The sequence below is a fragment of the Leuciscus leuciscus genome (genome assembly GCF_965113295.1).
Source record: "Leuciscus leuciscus genome assembly, chromosome: 7".
Lineage (NCBI taxonomy): Eukaryota > Metazoa > Chordata > Actinopteri > Cypriniformes > Leuciscidae > Leuciscus > Leuciscus leuciscus.
In genome coordinates this window covers 24,406,315-24,420,310 of record NC_138731.1, presented here as the reverse complement: position 1 = coordinate 24,420,310, position 13,996 = coordinate 24,406,315, and the positions used below count along the sequence as shown (strand labels likewise).

The following is a 13,996-nucleotide window of genomic DNA, read 5'->3' as shown; positions in this document are numbered from 1 at the left end:
TATTAAATCAGTTTTATAGATTAAATGTGAGAGTTTTTCGCATGGATTGAGCAGATCATGATCTATTCAGTATCATCAAACAGTCCGCCCAATATCTGGAGTCAAGTATCCTGAGCGCATTTACGGGACGGACGGATGAGGCACAGCATACTCAACAAGTGGGGAGTTTGTGTAGGTCGGTTTAAGAGCTCTCTGGAGATTTACATTAATTCATCTTTCCCAACAGTCGCTTGCTGACAGTAAAGCGAGCTCAGACTCGGTGTAAACTGAAATGCGCGGTCAAGTTGTTTCGACGCTTGCGCTGGCGTTGCTGTGGTGTTGCGGGAGCGCGCCGGGTGAACGGGGACAGAAGGTGTCCAGGAGAACACCGAGGACTCGCTCCTGTCTGGACTTACCAGAGGAGATTTTGGAGCAGATGTTTGGGAGGCTCTCGGTCGGGGTGCTCAGCGCGTTTCATCACACTTTGCAGCTCGCGCCTCCAGAGCGCCAGAATTTGAGCTGTCAATCAGCGTCTCGTTTAGCGCGCGACAGACCACGTGCCCCAGTAAACTTCCTCAGCCTCTCGCCGTGGGCGTACAGGTAAGGCTCAAGAACCATGGAGACTTATGGAATTTAACGATTCCGCTTTCTTATCCCTCATAATATGTTAAGAAACGATACACTTTTTGCATTCCAGGGTCTGTTTTAGACCCGGTGGAACGTAAACTTATAAAACAGTCATAATTATTATTTTTCAACTAAAACCATACCGTATCTAGTTTTGAATGTTACTGTGTTTTTTAATAGCTATTACTTAATTTATTCCCCTTTTTATTAACTCTTTCAACGCCATTTTCTGTCATTTACGCTTCCTCGCCATTGACGGTAGGGGGCGCTATAACGTATCTTCTGGAAGTGTACATATTCCCCGGGTTCAGGAGCAGAAATAAGCGATAGAAGCATTGCTTATGCACGCTGTAGTCGTTGTTTTAATGAAACTAACTCACATTCAAGTGTTGTTAAAATAAAAGAATGCACGAAGCTAGAACAAAACGTTTTTTTAAGCAGAGGCTCTGTTATTTCTTTTGATATATTGCATGTTCAGATATTTATACAACAGAATGTTCAGGGGTCCATGAAAGTTTTGTGAAAATTATCAAAAATGCTGGTGGTGGCTGGCAGCTTAAATAATAATAATAAAATGCTGGCGGGGAAAGAGTTAATAAAATAAATTAAGAAATTCTTTGAAATTTCAACATTTTCAAGAAATACAGCAAAAAAACTGTGTAATGCAAGAATATATATATATTTATCAATATTTATAAGGAATTTCATTTGAATACATCATCAGATAAAATTTTTAAGAGCATATAATACGATAAATTCCAGTATGAACTCCATTGACTTCAATGGATTTAATTAAATGTATTTGAAACTAACACATTACTGCTGAAAAATTAATTTATGAATTTAAGAAACCTAAAAAAAAAAATTCAAAACATCAGTATTATTTTGAAATATTTTCAAACAAAATATATTCATGTTACTTGTGAAAAAGTGATGATAAACAGTTTGAATCTCATTTTTAATGCTGCAATAGTTTAGAATTAGAAATGTGGACTTTTTCTTTTCCAAAACCTCTTTCAATTCTCAAATTTAGTCTATTTGGTCTATGAACTTTTGCTCTATACACACATTTGTTTTAGTCATTTTATTTTAATTTCAGAAGTATTGTGTGTGCAGGTTTATAAACAAACTGCATTGGGGAGGAAAATGTGTAAGAGTAGGAAAGAGGCTAAAATAATGTATTTTACAGAAGTAATTTGAGACAAACGTAATAGATGCACAAATAAATACATAAATAAAAAATAGCTGCAAAGAAATTACATGTAAATGTTAACCATAGCCTAATAAATATTTGAGTCTTTCCATGCTTATGCTTGACATGCTTTCTAATAAGTGATTGATTTCACTTAACAACAAGATGATCAGTTGTATGGAAGTAAGGTCACCTGCAGTAATTCATAATTTCATGTGTAAAGCTATAGTTCACTTTCGGGTGGTCAAAAGGGACCCGAACGCAAAAGGTGTAACAATGTAGTTTAAATGGTTATACCTTACAGTTTTTATTAGTCTGAAATTTACAACGTTTACAGTTGACAAAGTTTTATCTTTGTACTAAAAACTATGGATTTAAAAAAAAAAAAGTACCTCTTCTGGGACAAAATGGACCGGTATGCAATATGAGGTAACTTTTCCGTGCTTATGGTAGAAATAGTTGGAAGTAAGAAAAGACATTTCATGAATTCAATCCAGTTACCCCCTAACTGTATATTAAATAAAAATACAAAGATATTAAGAGTTTATTAATTTAATATATTTTATTCAGCTCGGTTGTGTGTTCCCCAAACCAATCATATAAGATTTGATGTCTTGCCTGTTTAGCTGCAAGAAAAATAATTCTTTTTTTTTCCATTATTGATCCAAGAATCTCCCATGAGCCAGCGAGGTACCCCCGATACCTCCCTGAGGCTTATTGTTTGTGTAAGGGATGCCTGACCGGGCCGAACGGGGAGGAAAGTGACCGCTTCCGAAGCACCCCAGTGTACATGCCCACCGTCATCCTGCGCCGTACCGGCTCGTGTGTCGGGGGTCGTCATTCCTACACGGAGAGCTACGTGTCCATCGCCGTGGGATGTACGTGTGTGCCATTGTTGGAAAGAGACAGAAAAACACTGAAGAGCAACCCAAGTGTGAAAAGAGTCACGTCTAAAAATGCAGTTTCCAGCACCTTTAGAAAGAACCAACTGAACTGATCCATTTTTAGATTTTTTATTCTCTATCTGTAAACTTTTCTTCATATTTAAAAAATGTTTGCTCTCACCAAAATAAAGACAGAACTTGGCACTGCAGACTAGAATCTGCAGCTGTGAGGGCGAGCAAAAGGAAAACTTTCAGTGCCAAAATACAAACATTTACAAATCCAAAGTACTTGGGAAAAGCCAGTCAGCATTATGGTGTTAAATAACTAATAAAGTCCAGCTGTGTGCAAGTATACAGAAGATCACTAGAAACGTTTCCTTTAAAGGCAAGCATGAGTGTCATAACCATTCAATGGATATCATTTACAATAATTATTCAGCTTGACTGTGTCAGTCTTCATATGATTACTTTAATTAAAACAACAAGAACACTGGTAACACACAAGTCAAGTGTATGATATATTACATACTAATGCATTTCAAACATTCACTTCGATGCCCATGTTATGCTTAGAAACAAAGTTAAACTGTCTGAAATGGTTTGCTTCAATTCTATGACTGCAACTTTAAAAGATGCATGCAATGGACAGTGCAAGCCAGCCAAAGCATAATCAAAGACTGATTGTGAATCTCTGATCAAGGGCCAAATTCTCAGCTGTAATGTCTGGATCCTGCTATTTTCCACTCAGAGTGAAAATATTTATTGTTCCGAATAATTCTCTGCTGATGTTTGACGGGAAAAACAAGGTTCAAATGTTGTCAGATGGAAAGCCTCTTTCATGAGAGAAGGTTTGATTCATAGTTAACGTAGCAGCGGAACTCATTAGCCAGATTGTGATTGTGTTTCGGCAAAAAACTGCATATCTTCAGATCCATAAGTTTGCCAGCATGCTCCTCCATAATAGCTCCTGTAAGAATAAGGCAAAAAATTCGAATACAGATCATGAGCGAGAAATATAACAAATATATACAGTGTGTACAGAGATGTATTCACTTCCACGTGCCTGTGCAGAGCAGGATTTTGCCCTTAGTGAGGTATTTAACAGTGAGTGCCACCTTGCTGAGACACTCCTCGGACAGGTATGGAGGGTCTGCGATGATGATGTCAAAGCTCTGAGGAAGGAGATCCTCAGGGAGGCACAGAGGGTTGTTGTAATCATAAAAGACAAACTCATCTCCATATACTGCGAAACGTCGATCAAACTCCAGCAAAACAGCAGACGCACTATCCGACCTCAAGGATTCCAACCGCTTCAGCTTTTGATACACACTTGGTGCACTTATACAAGCTATCCTACAATACAGGAATAGAACATTTGGCTGAGAAGGGTCACATACAAGGTCAGTAATATAAATTACATTTTTTATTTGACGATTTATAATTTAAAATGTTTTTACACATACACACTAGTTTAAACATTTGGGATCAGTAATATTTTTTTTTTTAAGAAATTAATTCAGCAAGGATGCATTTAATTGGTCAAAAGTGACAGTAAAGACATTTATATTGTTACATGATTTCTATTTAAAATAAATGCTGTTCTTTTGAACTTTCTATTCATCAAAGAATCCTGAAAGAAACAATATATTAAGCAGCAAAACTTTTTTCAACATTTTATTAGAGTGATTTCTTTCAATTATAATGATACTGTTTTTACTATATTTTTGACTAAATTAATGGCGCCTTGGAGAGCTTCTTCGAAAACATAAAACAATTATTGCAGTTAGTAATCTAGATTACTCATTTTAAGTAATATATTCTAACTACTTTTTAAATGACTTTTGACCTAACTCGTTTATCACATTGATTTGAATAGGATAGTATTGTACCATATTGATATAAAATACAGTCAGAGAGCGAGAAAATGTATTCCATTCTTTGTCATCAACATGAAAATGCATTAAATATTACATTAGTCAGGTTCTCCCAGACTGGGGTTCGTAAGTTTAATGGGAAGCTATTAAGTAATTCAATCGTAAAAAAATAAAATAAATCATTTAAAAATAAAAACAATCAAAATAAAAAAATAATAAAAAAATAGCGACAACTGATCATCTTGTGTGTTGAGTGAAATCATAGATATGTGTGTGTTTGTATATATATATATATATATATATATATATATATATATATATATATATAAATGTATATATATAAATAAACACACACACACACACACACACACATATCTATGATTTCACTGAACATACAAGATGATCAGTTGTCGCCATCTACTGGCGTATCGAGGTAACTGGAAGTAAGTGCAACATAATCACCGTCACACTGTCCTTGAGTTTTATACATGCAAAACCTATAGCACAAATGTACAATTTTGACCAAAGGAGCTTGTGACCCACCTTCCATGTTCTCCAGCCTGCTGCATGACTTCCTCTGCTAACCGTGTGGCCGTGTCTTCACTGTACCAGAACTGACTCATGCGCTGTTCACAAACACATGAGCTCAGTAAGCACTTGATGTATATAACGTATACCAATCAAAGAATCATTACGTAAGTAAAGGCACTTCTACTACATGTACTGTAAGTTACCCAGTCTTCCTCCACGGCACCAACACAGAACTTGTCTGTCTGGGTCGAGTCCAGTTCGGGTCCCGTCCTTCCACTCTCGGAGTAAAACTCCTGCAACGCTGCAAGCGCCGCCGCGGAGAGCTGAGGCACATCATCTTCACTGTCACTCATTGCCACAGATCCTTCTTATGACAAAATGACACGGGAACTAAACGAAGAACGCTGGAGAAACATTCAGTGCAACGCTAAATCAATATGCTAACTGTTTATGCTAACTGTTGCAAACGATATTTAATATAGAAGTAACTTTGCTTTTAACCAGACTTTAAACTTACCTTTCTAATGACCGACGCCGTTACAATGTATTGAACCAGTAACTTACACAGCACAGAAAACAGCTTCACACGTGTTTGCACTACGGTGGCCGAGCGAGTACAATCGCGCTAAATTCCAACAACAGTTGAAAAGCGAAACATGTACACATGCACATATTCCCAGAACAGACTACACGTTCACAGACAACATATTGAAAATGTAAACAAAGAAAGCAGACTCACTTTTTATAGCAAGTTTATATACACTTTACAGATCATTTCAGGCATTCCGAAATAACAATTAGTGCTTTGAACAATGGAAATAAGGACCATCAAACGCCCTGAATAAAACAGCTGACATCCCTCGATCATAATTTTTGGTATTTTATTGCTACGGCAACATTGACTGTTCCACAATTCTGAGTACGTGTATCTGCTAGTGTTAGTGGAACACTGTTGAAGTTATAGTAATCAAAACCTTGATGGGAACATCAGTTGACCATGTGAAAAATGTCCATAATTGATCAGACATGAGTTTTGTTGAAAAACACTTTCTGTGATACTGCTGTGATCAGGGCAAAATAAAGGCAAAGAGTAAAACTACAATCAATCAAATCAATCAATCAATCAATCAAAAAGAAAAATCCAAACTAGCCCCCTTTTCATTCAGCTGAAGTCATGATAAAAAAAAAAGTCAGAAAGTTCTGTCAACTATAATCTTATAAAAACTTTTCAGTCCTTTTAAACACTTTCATTTTTTGTCTTTTTCAAAAAAATATATACACCCTTAAACACAAAAGTGATTTGGTTTTCCAAAAGGGCCTTCCTGCATTCAAAATTTCATTGGGAAAGGCTTTTTCGTTGTCATGGCAAACACCGCTCACAATCCTAGGTACCGTGAGTGCAGTACCACACGGCTCTATTGTCGCTGTAGACACAGCTGGATCTGAGCTGTGATAAACCAAATACGAAGGCACTCAAGGAGAAGTGTCTGCAAAAGACAGCGTGTGTGTGTGTGTGTGTGTGTGTGTGTAAAAGGGGGATGAAGGGATCAGTTTTCAGAAAGATTACCCCGCTGCACTTCATAAATGTTCATCTGAGGACCTCTCAGTGGCAAAGTAAACAACGATCAGATCAGACTGAGATGATCATGGCCCACTGGCCGCCCCCTCTCGGCCTTCGCCGGCCTCTCTCCTCTCACTGGAGGCATGTGTGTCTGAAGGCCCATAGGCGTCTCAGCCTGTGCTGCGCTGAGCATCTCCATGGTTTGGCATGGTGAAAGGCTTCTCTGAGTGGTAGAGGGGGTGGAGAGGGGAAGCTGCTGTGGACAGTTGCAGGAGGAAGTGGTTTATTTGACACACAGAAGCCCCCCCACATTGGCAACAAACTCCTCCAGGCTCTTGAGGAAGGCCACCTTCTGTTTGCGGTCCATGGTTGGAGGCGTGCTGCTGGCAGTGAGGTTGTTGAACGCGTCCGCCAGCCGCTGGTAGATCACGGCATCCCTCTGATTGGAGAGCAGCGTCTCCACCAGCTCTGAGTACTCCACCTAAGACAAACACCATCACTTATCAAACCACATCACATCAATGTGTCACGAGATCAAGCGTTTCTGTTAAAACTCGCTCACAACTTTATAAAATGTACTTCCAGGTAAGATTTATGTTTTGCAGCTGATGTTATTTTATTGAGTTAAACAGTGCTGTGTACCTGGTGAAGGCACACTAGTGTATAAAGTGCTTCTCCAGCTGCTACTGTCATCTCAGTGTTGTGCTTCTGGAGCACAAGCATGTCAAACACCAGCTATGGGGGGAAGAGAGAGTGAGCGCTCATTAATTCACATACTTTATACATGTGTATTAATCTCAGAGAATTACATATTACAATGAAGGTTAGTGACCTATTGGATCTTGTTTGAGCATTTAGAGATTGTCGACATCAGCCAATAATAACTCTCAATTAACATTACGTTTTTTTGCACATTCTGAGAAAATATTGCATAAAATGTGTTCACTTCAGTTAAATGTTCTCTTTTGCTGTTGTATTATGTATTCTGCAGTTTAAATGTTTGGGGTAAGAAAGATAAAAGTATTCATTTCTTTATCAAGCAAGAATGCATTAAATTGATCAGACGTGATAAAGACATTAATAAATGTTACAAAAGATTTCAGTTTCAAATAAATGTTGTTCTTTTGATAAACTTATCAAGTTTAATTAATCAATAGATTAATTTCAAGAATCCTGAAAACTTTCTAGAAAATTATCAAGTACAGCGGTTTGCCAAATTGATAATAACAAATGTTTCTTGAGCCGCAAAATCAGCACATTAGAATGATTTCGGAAGGATCATGTGATTGAAGACTGGAGTAATGATGCTGTTTAAAATATATTATAGTTGAAAACATTTTAATAATATTATTTCACAATATTATTTATTACTGCATGTTTTCAATCAAATAAATGTAGCGTTGGTGAGCAGAGAGACTTTAATTTTTTTTTTTTTTAAATCTTACACACTCCAAACTTTTGAACAATAGTGTATATCTGCAATAAATTAGCCACAGTTTTTTTAGACAGCCTGTTATAAACCAGTTGACTCACTTTAAGGAAATGTCGTGTGGCAATAAATAGGGGTGTGTCCTTTTCCTGTGTCTTGGCACACTGCTCAGCCAATGGGGACAGAGCCTCAAGACACAGCTGACTGATCTCTGAGCTCATCCTGCAGTGTGTGTTAAGGAAAAACACTAGACCATAGACACCATAAGTCAACAAAAACTCTCAATGAAGTCAGTGAAATCCAACACAATATGCTTAGCAAGCACATACTTCATTAAATGACATGAAACAAGTGTAAACAGACTTTTTTCTGCATACACAAAAACAGCAAGGATACGAGGTCATGCCCAGCTCCAGGGAGCACATGAGACTTTTGAAGAGTTCCTCAGGCAGCTGAGGGATCTTCTCTGGGAAAATCTCACAGATGAAGGTGATGAGCTTATAATACTGGTTACACAGAGAGGGGAACTGGGTAAAAGAAACAGATGGAGAGAGTGTTTCAGAACAGCAGTGCACCTTTTGTGCACCTTTTACTTCAAACATCTGAGTTTGCAATGAACATCTGAATAATTTTCAAAATACAGGTTGAAAGTCAAATTTTACCTTAAGCAAGTCCTGAGACATGAGGGGTAGCACAATATTCACCCCATACAGCACGACATCAGCAGCAGATACGGCCCGTCCTGCACCGGAACTCTGCTCCTGCCCGCGAAACACCTCATCTGCACACATAACACAGTTACTCTTCATCTCACACAAAGAGGCTCACGAGTTACAACGTGAGTAATGTGAATCGTGAATGAGCGCTCGTACCGGTGTCGCTAAAGTCAATGAACTCTTTGGACAGCAGGTTGGTGAGGAGCTCCATGATGAGCAGAAGGTCTTGGTACTGATCCTCCTCTCCAGCCACATCTAGTCTCTTGCGCCCCAGATTGTTCTTAGAGTAAACCTGGAGCAGCGTCAAGCACACCTCGTACAGTTTCATAGACTTAGTCTGTGGAGAAAGAGACGGGGTGTGTTCGAATTCATAAAAAAAAAATATAAGGATGTAGATATTGTACATAATGTAAGGCAAATAGTGCATGTGGAAGAATACATCTAAAATGTGAAATGTATGGTCACATCAGAACCAATGCAAGCGTGAATGTCTCACCTCCCCCAAGTAGCAGATTTGTTTGTGAGCCACTTCCACAAACACCTCTATGATGAGGTTGACCGTTTCTGGTGAGTTTCTGTAGACCTCCATGAGGCCGATGCAGCTGGACAGGAAGTCCATGAGGAAGCTGAAGAGAGACGCGACGTTGTCGATCTGCGTTGCTTCAGCTATGCCGCACAGAGCTTCCAGAGTGGCCACGATCTCCTGCTTCACGGCCTCCTCTTGACAGATCTGAGCGAAGTTCTCCTGGTTAATGAGGTTTAGGAAGCGCTGCTGGAGTGGATGCAGTACCTGCAGTGCAGAGACAGAAAGAGTAATGAGGCAACATTTCATAAACTCCTGCTTTATCTTGTGTTCTCATCAGCAATAATGCTTGGGCTTCCTTCAAAACATTTCTCTAGAATAAATTTTTTCTGACCTCAGCCCAGTATTGCTGTTTGGTATCAGAATCCATGTGAGCAAAGCCGCCCAGGACCAGAGCCTTCATCAGAGTCCGCTGGACTGTGCTGGACAGCATATGTAAGGGAGGACTGCGACTGGCAAACTGCTTAGCCAAGTTCCACCAGTTCTCACACTGTACAACAATGTTCGCCCTGAAACGAGAGAGAGGAAAGTTACGATAAAAACAAACTTATATATCATGTTTGCAGATTTTACTGAACAGCTTAAGGAATAGTTCACCCAGAAATCGTGAATTACAGACCTGTATGACATTCAAATGTGTTGCATCGATATTATAGATGAGATGAGGTGAGATATGTTAGACATGCCAAGTTTGAATATGCTCATACACTAGCGTTCAAAAGTTTGGGCTCAGTAAAATACTTTTATGCAGCAGGGATGCATTAAATTGATCAAAATTGACAGTAGACATATAACTTTACAAGAATTTTATTTCAAATAAATGCTGTACATTTAAACTTTCTATCTATCAAAAAATCCTGTAATAAATGTATCAGTTTCCACCAAAAAATATTTCAACATTTATAATAGGAAATGTTTCTTGAGCAGCAAATCAGCATATTAGAATGGTTTCTGAAGGATCATGTGACACTGAAGACTGGAATATTGGAGTAAATGTATTCAAATAGAAAACAGTCATTTAATTTGTAATAGTATTTAACAATATTACTGTTTTACTGTATTTTTGATCAAATAAATGCAGCCTTAGCAAAACTTTTCAAAAACATAAAATCTTGCAAACCCAAACCTTTGAACGGTAGTGCATTTGATTGAGATTAAAGAGAGACAATGGACTTTCTTATGGAAGAATTAGAATATAGTAAACGAGTCATATGTACTACACTCATGGTGTTTTTTTGTGCTTGACAATACCTAGCTACTATATGCTTTCATTTAATGGAAAAGAGCTGCATTCTTAAAGGGATAGTTCACCCAAAAATGAAAATTCTGTCATTAATTACTCACCCTCATATCTTTCCAAATCCATAAGACCTTCGTTCATCTTCAGAACACAAATTAAGATATTTTTGATGAAATCCGAGAGCTTCCTGACCCCCCATGGACTGCATGGGGTTGTTACCACGTTGTTACCACTTTCAAGGCCCAGAAAGGTAGTAAAGACATCGTTAAAATAGTCCATGTGACTAAAGTGGTTCAAACTTAATTTTATGAAGGAACAACAATACTTTTTGTGCTAAAAAAAATGGATCAGAAAGCTCTCGGATTTCATCAAAAATATCTTAATTTGTGTTCCGAAGTTGAACCAAGGAATTAACTGGTTTGAAACCACATGAGGGTGAGTAATTAATGACAGAATTTTTGGGTGAACTAACCCTTTACAGTCTCTTTTGTTAATGGGTTTAGAATGACTTGAGTGTGAAACTATTCCTTCAATGCAATTACTTAAAACAAATTTGCATTGATACACAGTGCAATTTATAGTTAATTCAATTTACATTTATTCATGTATTATTTATGCAATCTTAAGTTTAGAATTGACTTTCAGATGCAATGCCATAATTCCACCAGCAGGTGGGGCTCATTAAAAACATTTGGTCTTGTCTCAACTGAAGGTATATGAAGACATCAGCACAAACCACGGGCTCCCTTGAGCCTGTCAGTGAGCAGCTGTCCTGCAGAGCGTTTAGCTAATTAGACACATATTTAGCCCTCATACACATTACTCCAGCAGGCAGACACAAACCTCTCTCTCTTCTCCACCAGAGTCACTAGCAACTCCACAGTGTCATTAGCCAGCTCAGGCTCAGAGCTCCACACTGACAGATTATTGATCACTTTCTCCAACAGATATCCCACAATCCACTGCGCCCCCTCAGTGTCTGCTCCAAACGCTGTGCTGAGGGGCATACTGATCTAAAGAAGAGAAGACAAAAGACAAACACACAGAAGAAGAGTCAGAAGACATAAAATGTCACATAAAAATGTCTAGGTTGTGTTCCAGGAATCTGCGTGTGATTTCTAAACAGATCCAAACAGAGATCCCAAAAGGCTGTATTCAGACATCGTGCCTGCTGTTTCCACACAACGATCGACCTCATTTTGGCAACTCACTTGGCCGTAGAGTTTCTCGTCCACCAGCAGGTATGTCTTGGCCCAGCGCCGAAGAAACCAGACAATGTCTTTGCCCATCTGAGGACTCAGGAGCCCAGTAAGACTCGCTCGCGTAGCCCGAGATTCCACCTCTGACGTTCTTAGCACCGCCGATAACAACCTGTGACAGAGAGACGAAGAAATGGAAGTGTAAATGTAGCTAAATATATGAGGCAATTTTCTGCCAGCAGAACAACCTGAAATAGAATGACAATCTGTTCTTTACAGGAAAATGGAGGGAGAAGAAAAACAAGTGTGAGAAATGGCAGAGGGGTTGGAATGGAGTTCATGGCGGTTCTGTCAAGATGCTTCGAGACTCAACAAAGGCCCACAATAACAAACGGTATCATTCCTTCACACCTCCACTGGTAAAGAAAGAGGACACAAGAAAGGGATTATAGCAGCTTACTATCCTGGAAGACAGATATCCCACGCTCCCCGTGAAGTGCAGCACCATTAAATGTTTCACATTGTTTGTGAAGATAAAACCCCACTGACATTTCAGAGCTGCGGGGTTGGTGCCTGTTATTGGGAAACACAATCCCTTGGCCCACTGTCTTTCCAAATCCTCTACAGTCTGCTCGCTTTCACCCACCCATCACCAGCCTACTGTCTCTCCAAATCCTTTGACCTCCACATCGCCCCCCATTCAAATTCTCCATCCCTCCCCTACCCATCAACTCTGCGTCCTTCCAATCTTTCAATCCTCACCTCTATCCCATTCCACAATTTTGGAATAACTCCATCCATTAAGACCAAATCAGATTACAGGCAGATTTTTACTGACAATACCACTAGGTCTCTATGAGACCCTACCAGTAACCACATAAACAGCTTCTACATCATTAAAATTACACTATTCATTAAATTCACAGGCTGTATCCCATTCCAATCAGATTAGAATCAGATCAAATATCTACTTGGAAATGCCAGGGGAAAAACCCTGTGTGTGTTTAAGCATAACATGCCTCTTGATTCTTCCCTCTTCAAAATATTTTTTTATAAAATAAAAAAAATACTTGTTAATTATTATTATTATTATTATTATTATTATTAAGTAATATGTATTTACATATAAAGTTATATATATATATATATATATATATATATATATATATATATATTAAAAAATATATAAATATATATAATATATATATATATATATATATATAAATAAAATTATAAATGCATAATTATAAATATATTATAATTTAATTCGTTTTATTATTTACATTTTCTATACTTAAAATATTATACAATTATATTTTTGATTGTTTTATTATTGATTTTAATATAGTTATTATTATTAAATAACAACAATATTAATACACAATTTTACATAAAACCAGCCTTTAATACAAAGACCTTTAATGACAAAGACCAAAGTGCACATAGACCTTAAAGAAAAAAAAGAAAAAGGGACCTTTTTTTTTGGACCTCTGACCCTGGGCTCTGATTGGCACCTGGCCTGGCTCTAATTGAATAATGTGTGGGGAGTGGTGTTGCAGGATTGGCTGGCGCCGGCGCAGGGGCCACTAAAGGGCTGCTGTGAGCGTGGCAGGCCTCGCTGGGCACGTGCCAGGGCATTCCCCGCTGGGCAAACGAACTGCAGATCAAACGGCCTGTGCTACACCACGCCTGCTCCCTCCAGCAGCATTTCTGAGTAATAAACTTTAAACATGAAGAGGCTTAAATCACCAAGTCATTGTTCCTGTAGACAGCAAAATCAGCCAACAGCTGGCTGGTTAATATGCTCGCTTGTTTTATGCTTGTTTCTTATTCGCACCAAGGCTGTATTTATTTGATCAAAAATAAATAATGGGCCGTAAATAATGGCGCAAATAACAGTAAATAAATGAGCGCAAACCTTAGTAAATGCTTGCCTTTTCATTCAAATACTCAAATTTTGCGTCCAAATGGAAAACTCCTACAAATACATATGCAATAATGTCAGCCGCAAAAATAACCTTGCCCATGCCTTTTGAGCGCAAATTTGTCACTGCATGTCTTTATTAAGTCCTGAGTCTGACAGAAGTTTTTTAACGCCAAAAGAGCATTAAGCTGGCACAAGCTGTTAGTAAATCTGGCCCCTAGTCTATTATGAATCTCTGTGGCAAATGTATAAAAGAA

At 38.3% G+C, this 13,996-nt stretch overlaps 3 protein-coding genes across 5 annotated transcripts in view; 1 reads left to right on the top strand and 2 right to left on the bottom strand.

Annotated features, from left to right (window-relative positions):
- The first annotated feature begins 164 nt into the window (after positions 1-164).
- il17d (interleukin 17d) lies at positions 165-3,041 on the top strand. The gene is made up of 2 exons (XM_082175616.1): positions 165-579; positions 2,468-3,041. The coding sequence occupies exons 1-2, from the start codon at positions 272-274 to the stop codon at positions 2,793-2,795; spliced, it is 636 nt and encodes a 211-aa protein (XP_082031742.1). The 5' UTR covers positions 165-271; the 3' UTR covers positions 2,796-3,041.
- eef1akmt1 (EEF1A lysine methyltransferase 1) lies at positions 2,822-5,733 on the bottom strand. 3 transcript variants are annotated; one of them, XM_082175613.1, is made up of 5 exons: positions 5,605-5,733; positions 5,291-5,454; positions 5,100-5,182; positions 3,746-4,035; positions 2,822-3,649 (listed from the first exon to the last, which is right to left on the bottom strand). In XM_082175613.1, exons 2-5 carry the CDS (start codon positions 5,438-5,440, stop codon positions 3,519-3,521), a joined length of 654 nt encoding a protein of 217 aa, XP_082031739.1. In that variant the 5' UTR covers positions 5,441-5,454; positions 5,605-5,733; the 3' UTR covers positions 2,822-3,518. The 3 variants fall into 3 exon arrangements, with proteins under 3 accessions (XP_082031739.1, XP_082031738.1, XP_082031740.1); XM_082175612.1 differs by having other exon boundaries at positions 5,291-5,491; positions 5,605-5,690; XM_082175614.1 differs by having other exon boundaries at positions 5,291-5,477; positions 5,605-5,682.
- An 89-nt stretch (positions 5,734-5,822) lies between these two features.
- xpo4 (exportin 4) overlaps positions 5,823-13,996 on the bottom strand; it is a 34,826-nt gene continuing 26,652 nt past the window's right edge. The window contains 10 exon segments of the mRNA XM_082175584.1: positions 5,823-7,129; positions 7,291-7,383; positions 8,182-8,299; positions 8,474-8,604; positions 8,740-8,858; positions 8,950-9,130; positions 9,290-9,583; positions 9,711-9,885; positions 11,460-11,629; positions 11,828-11,987. Coding sequence (XP_082031710.1) covers positions 6,932-7,129; positions 7,291-7,383; positions 8,182-8,299; positions 8,474-8,604; positions 8,740-8,858; positions 8,950-9,130; positions 9,290-9,583; positions 9,711-9,885; positions 11,460-11,629; positions 11,828-11,987 — 1,639 coding nt within the window. The 3' untranslated portion in view covers positions 5,823-6,931.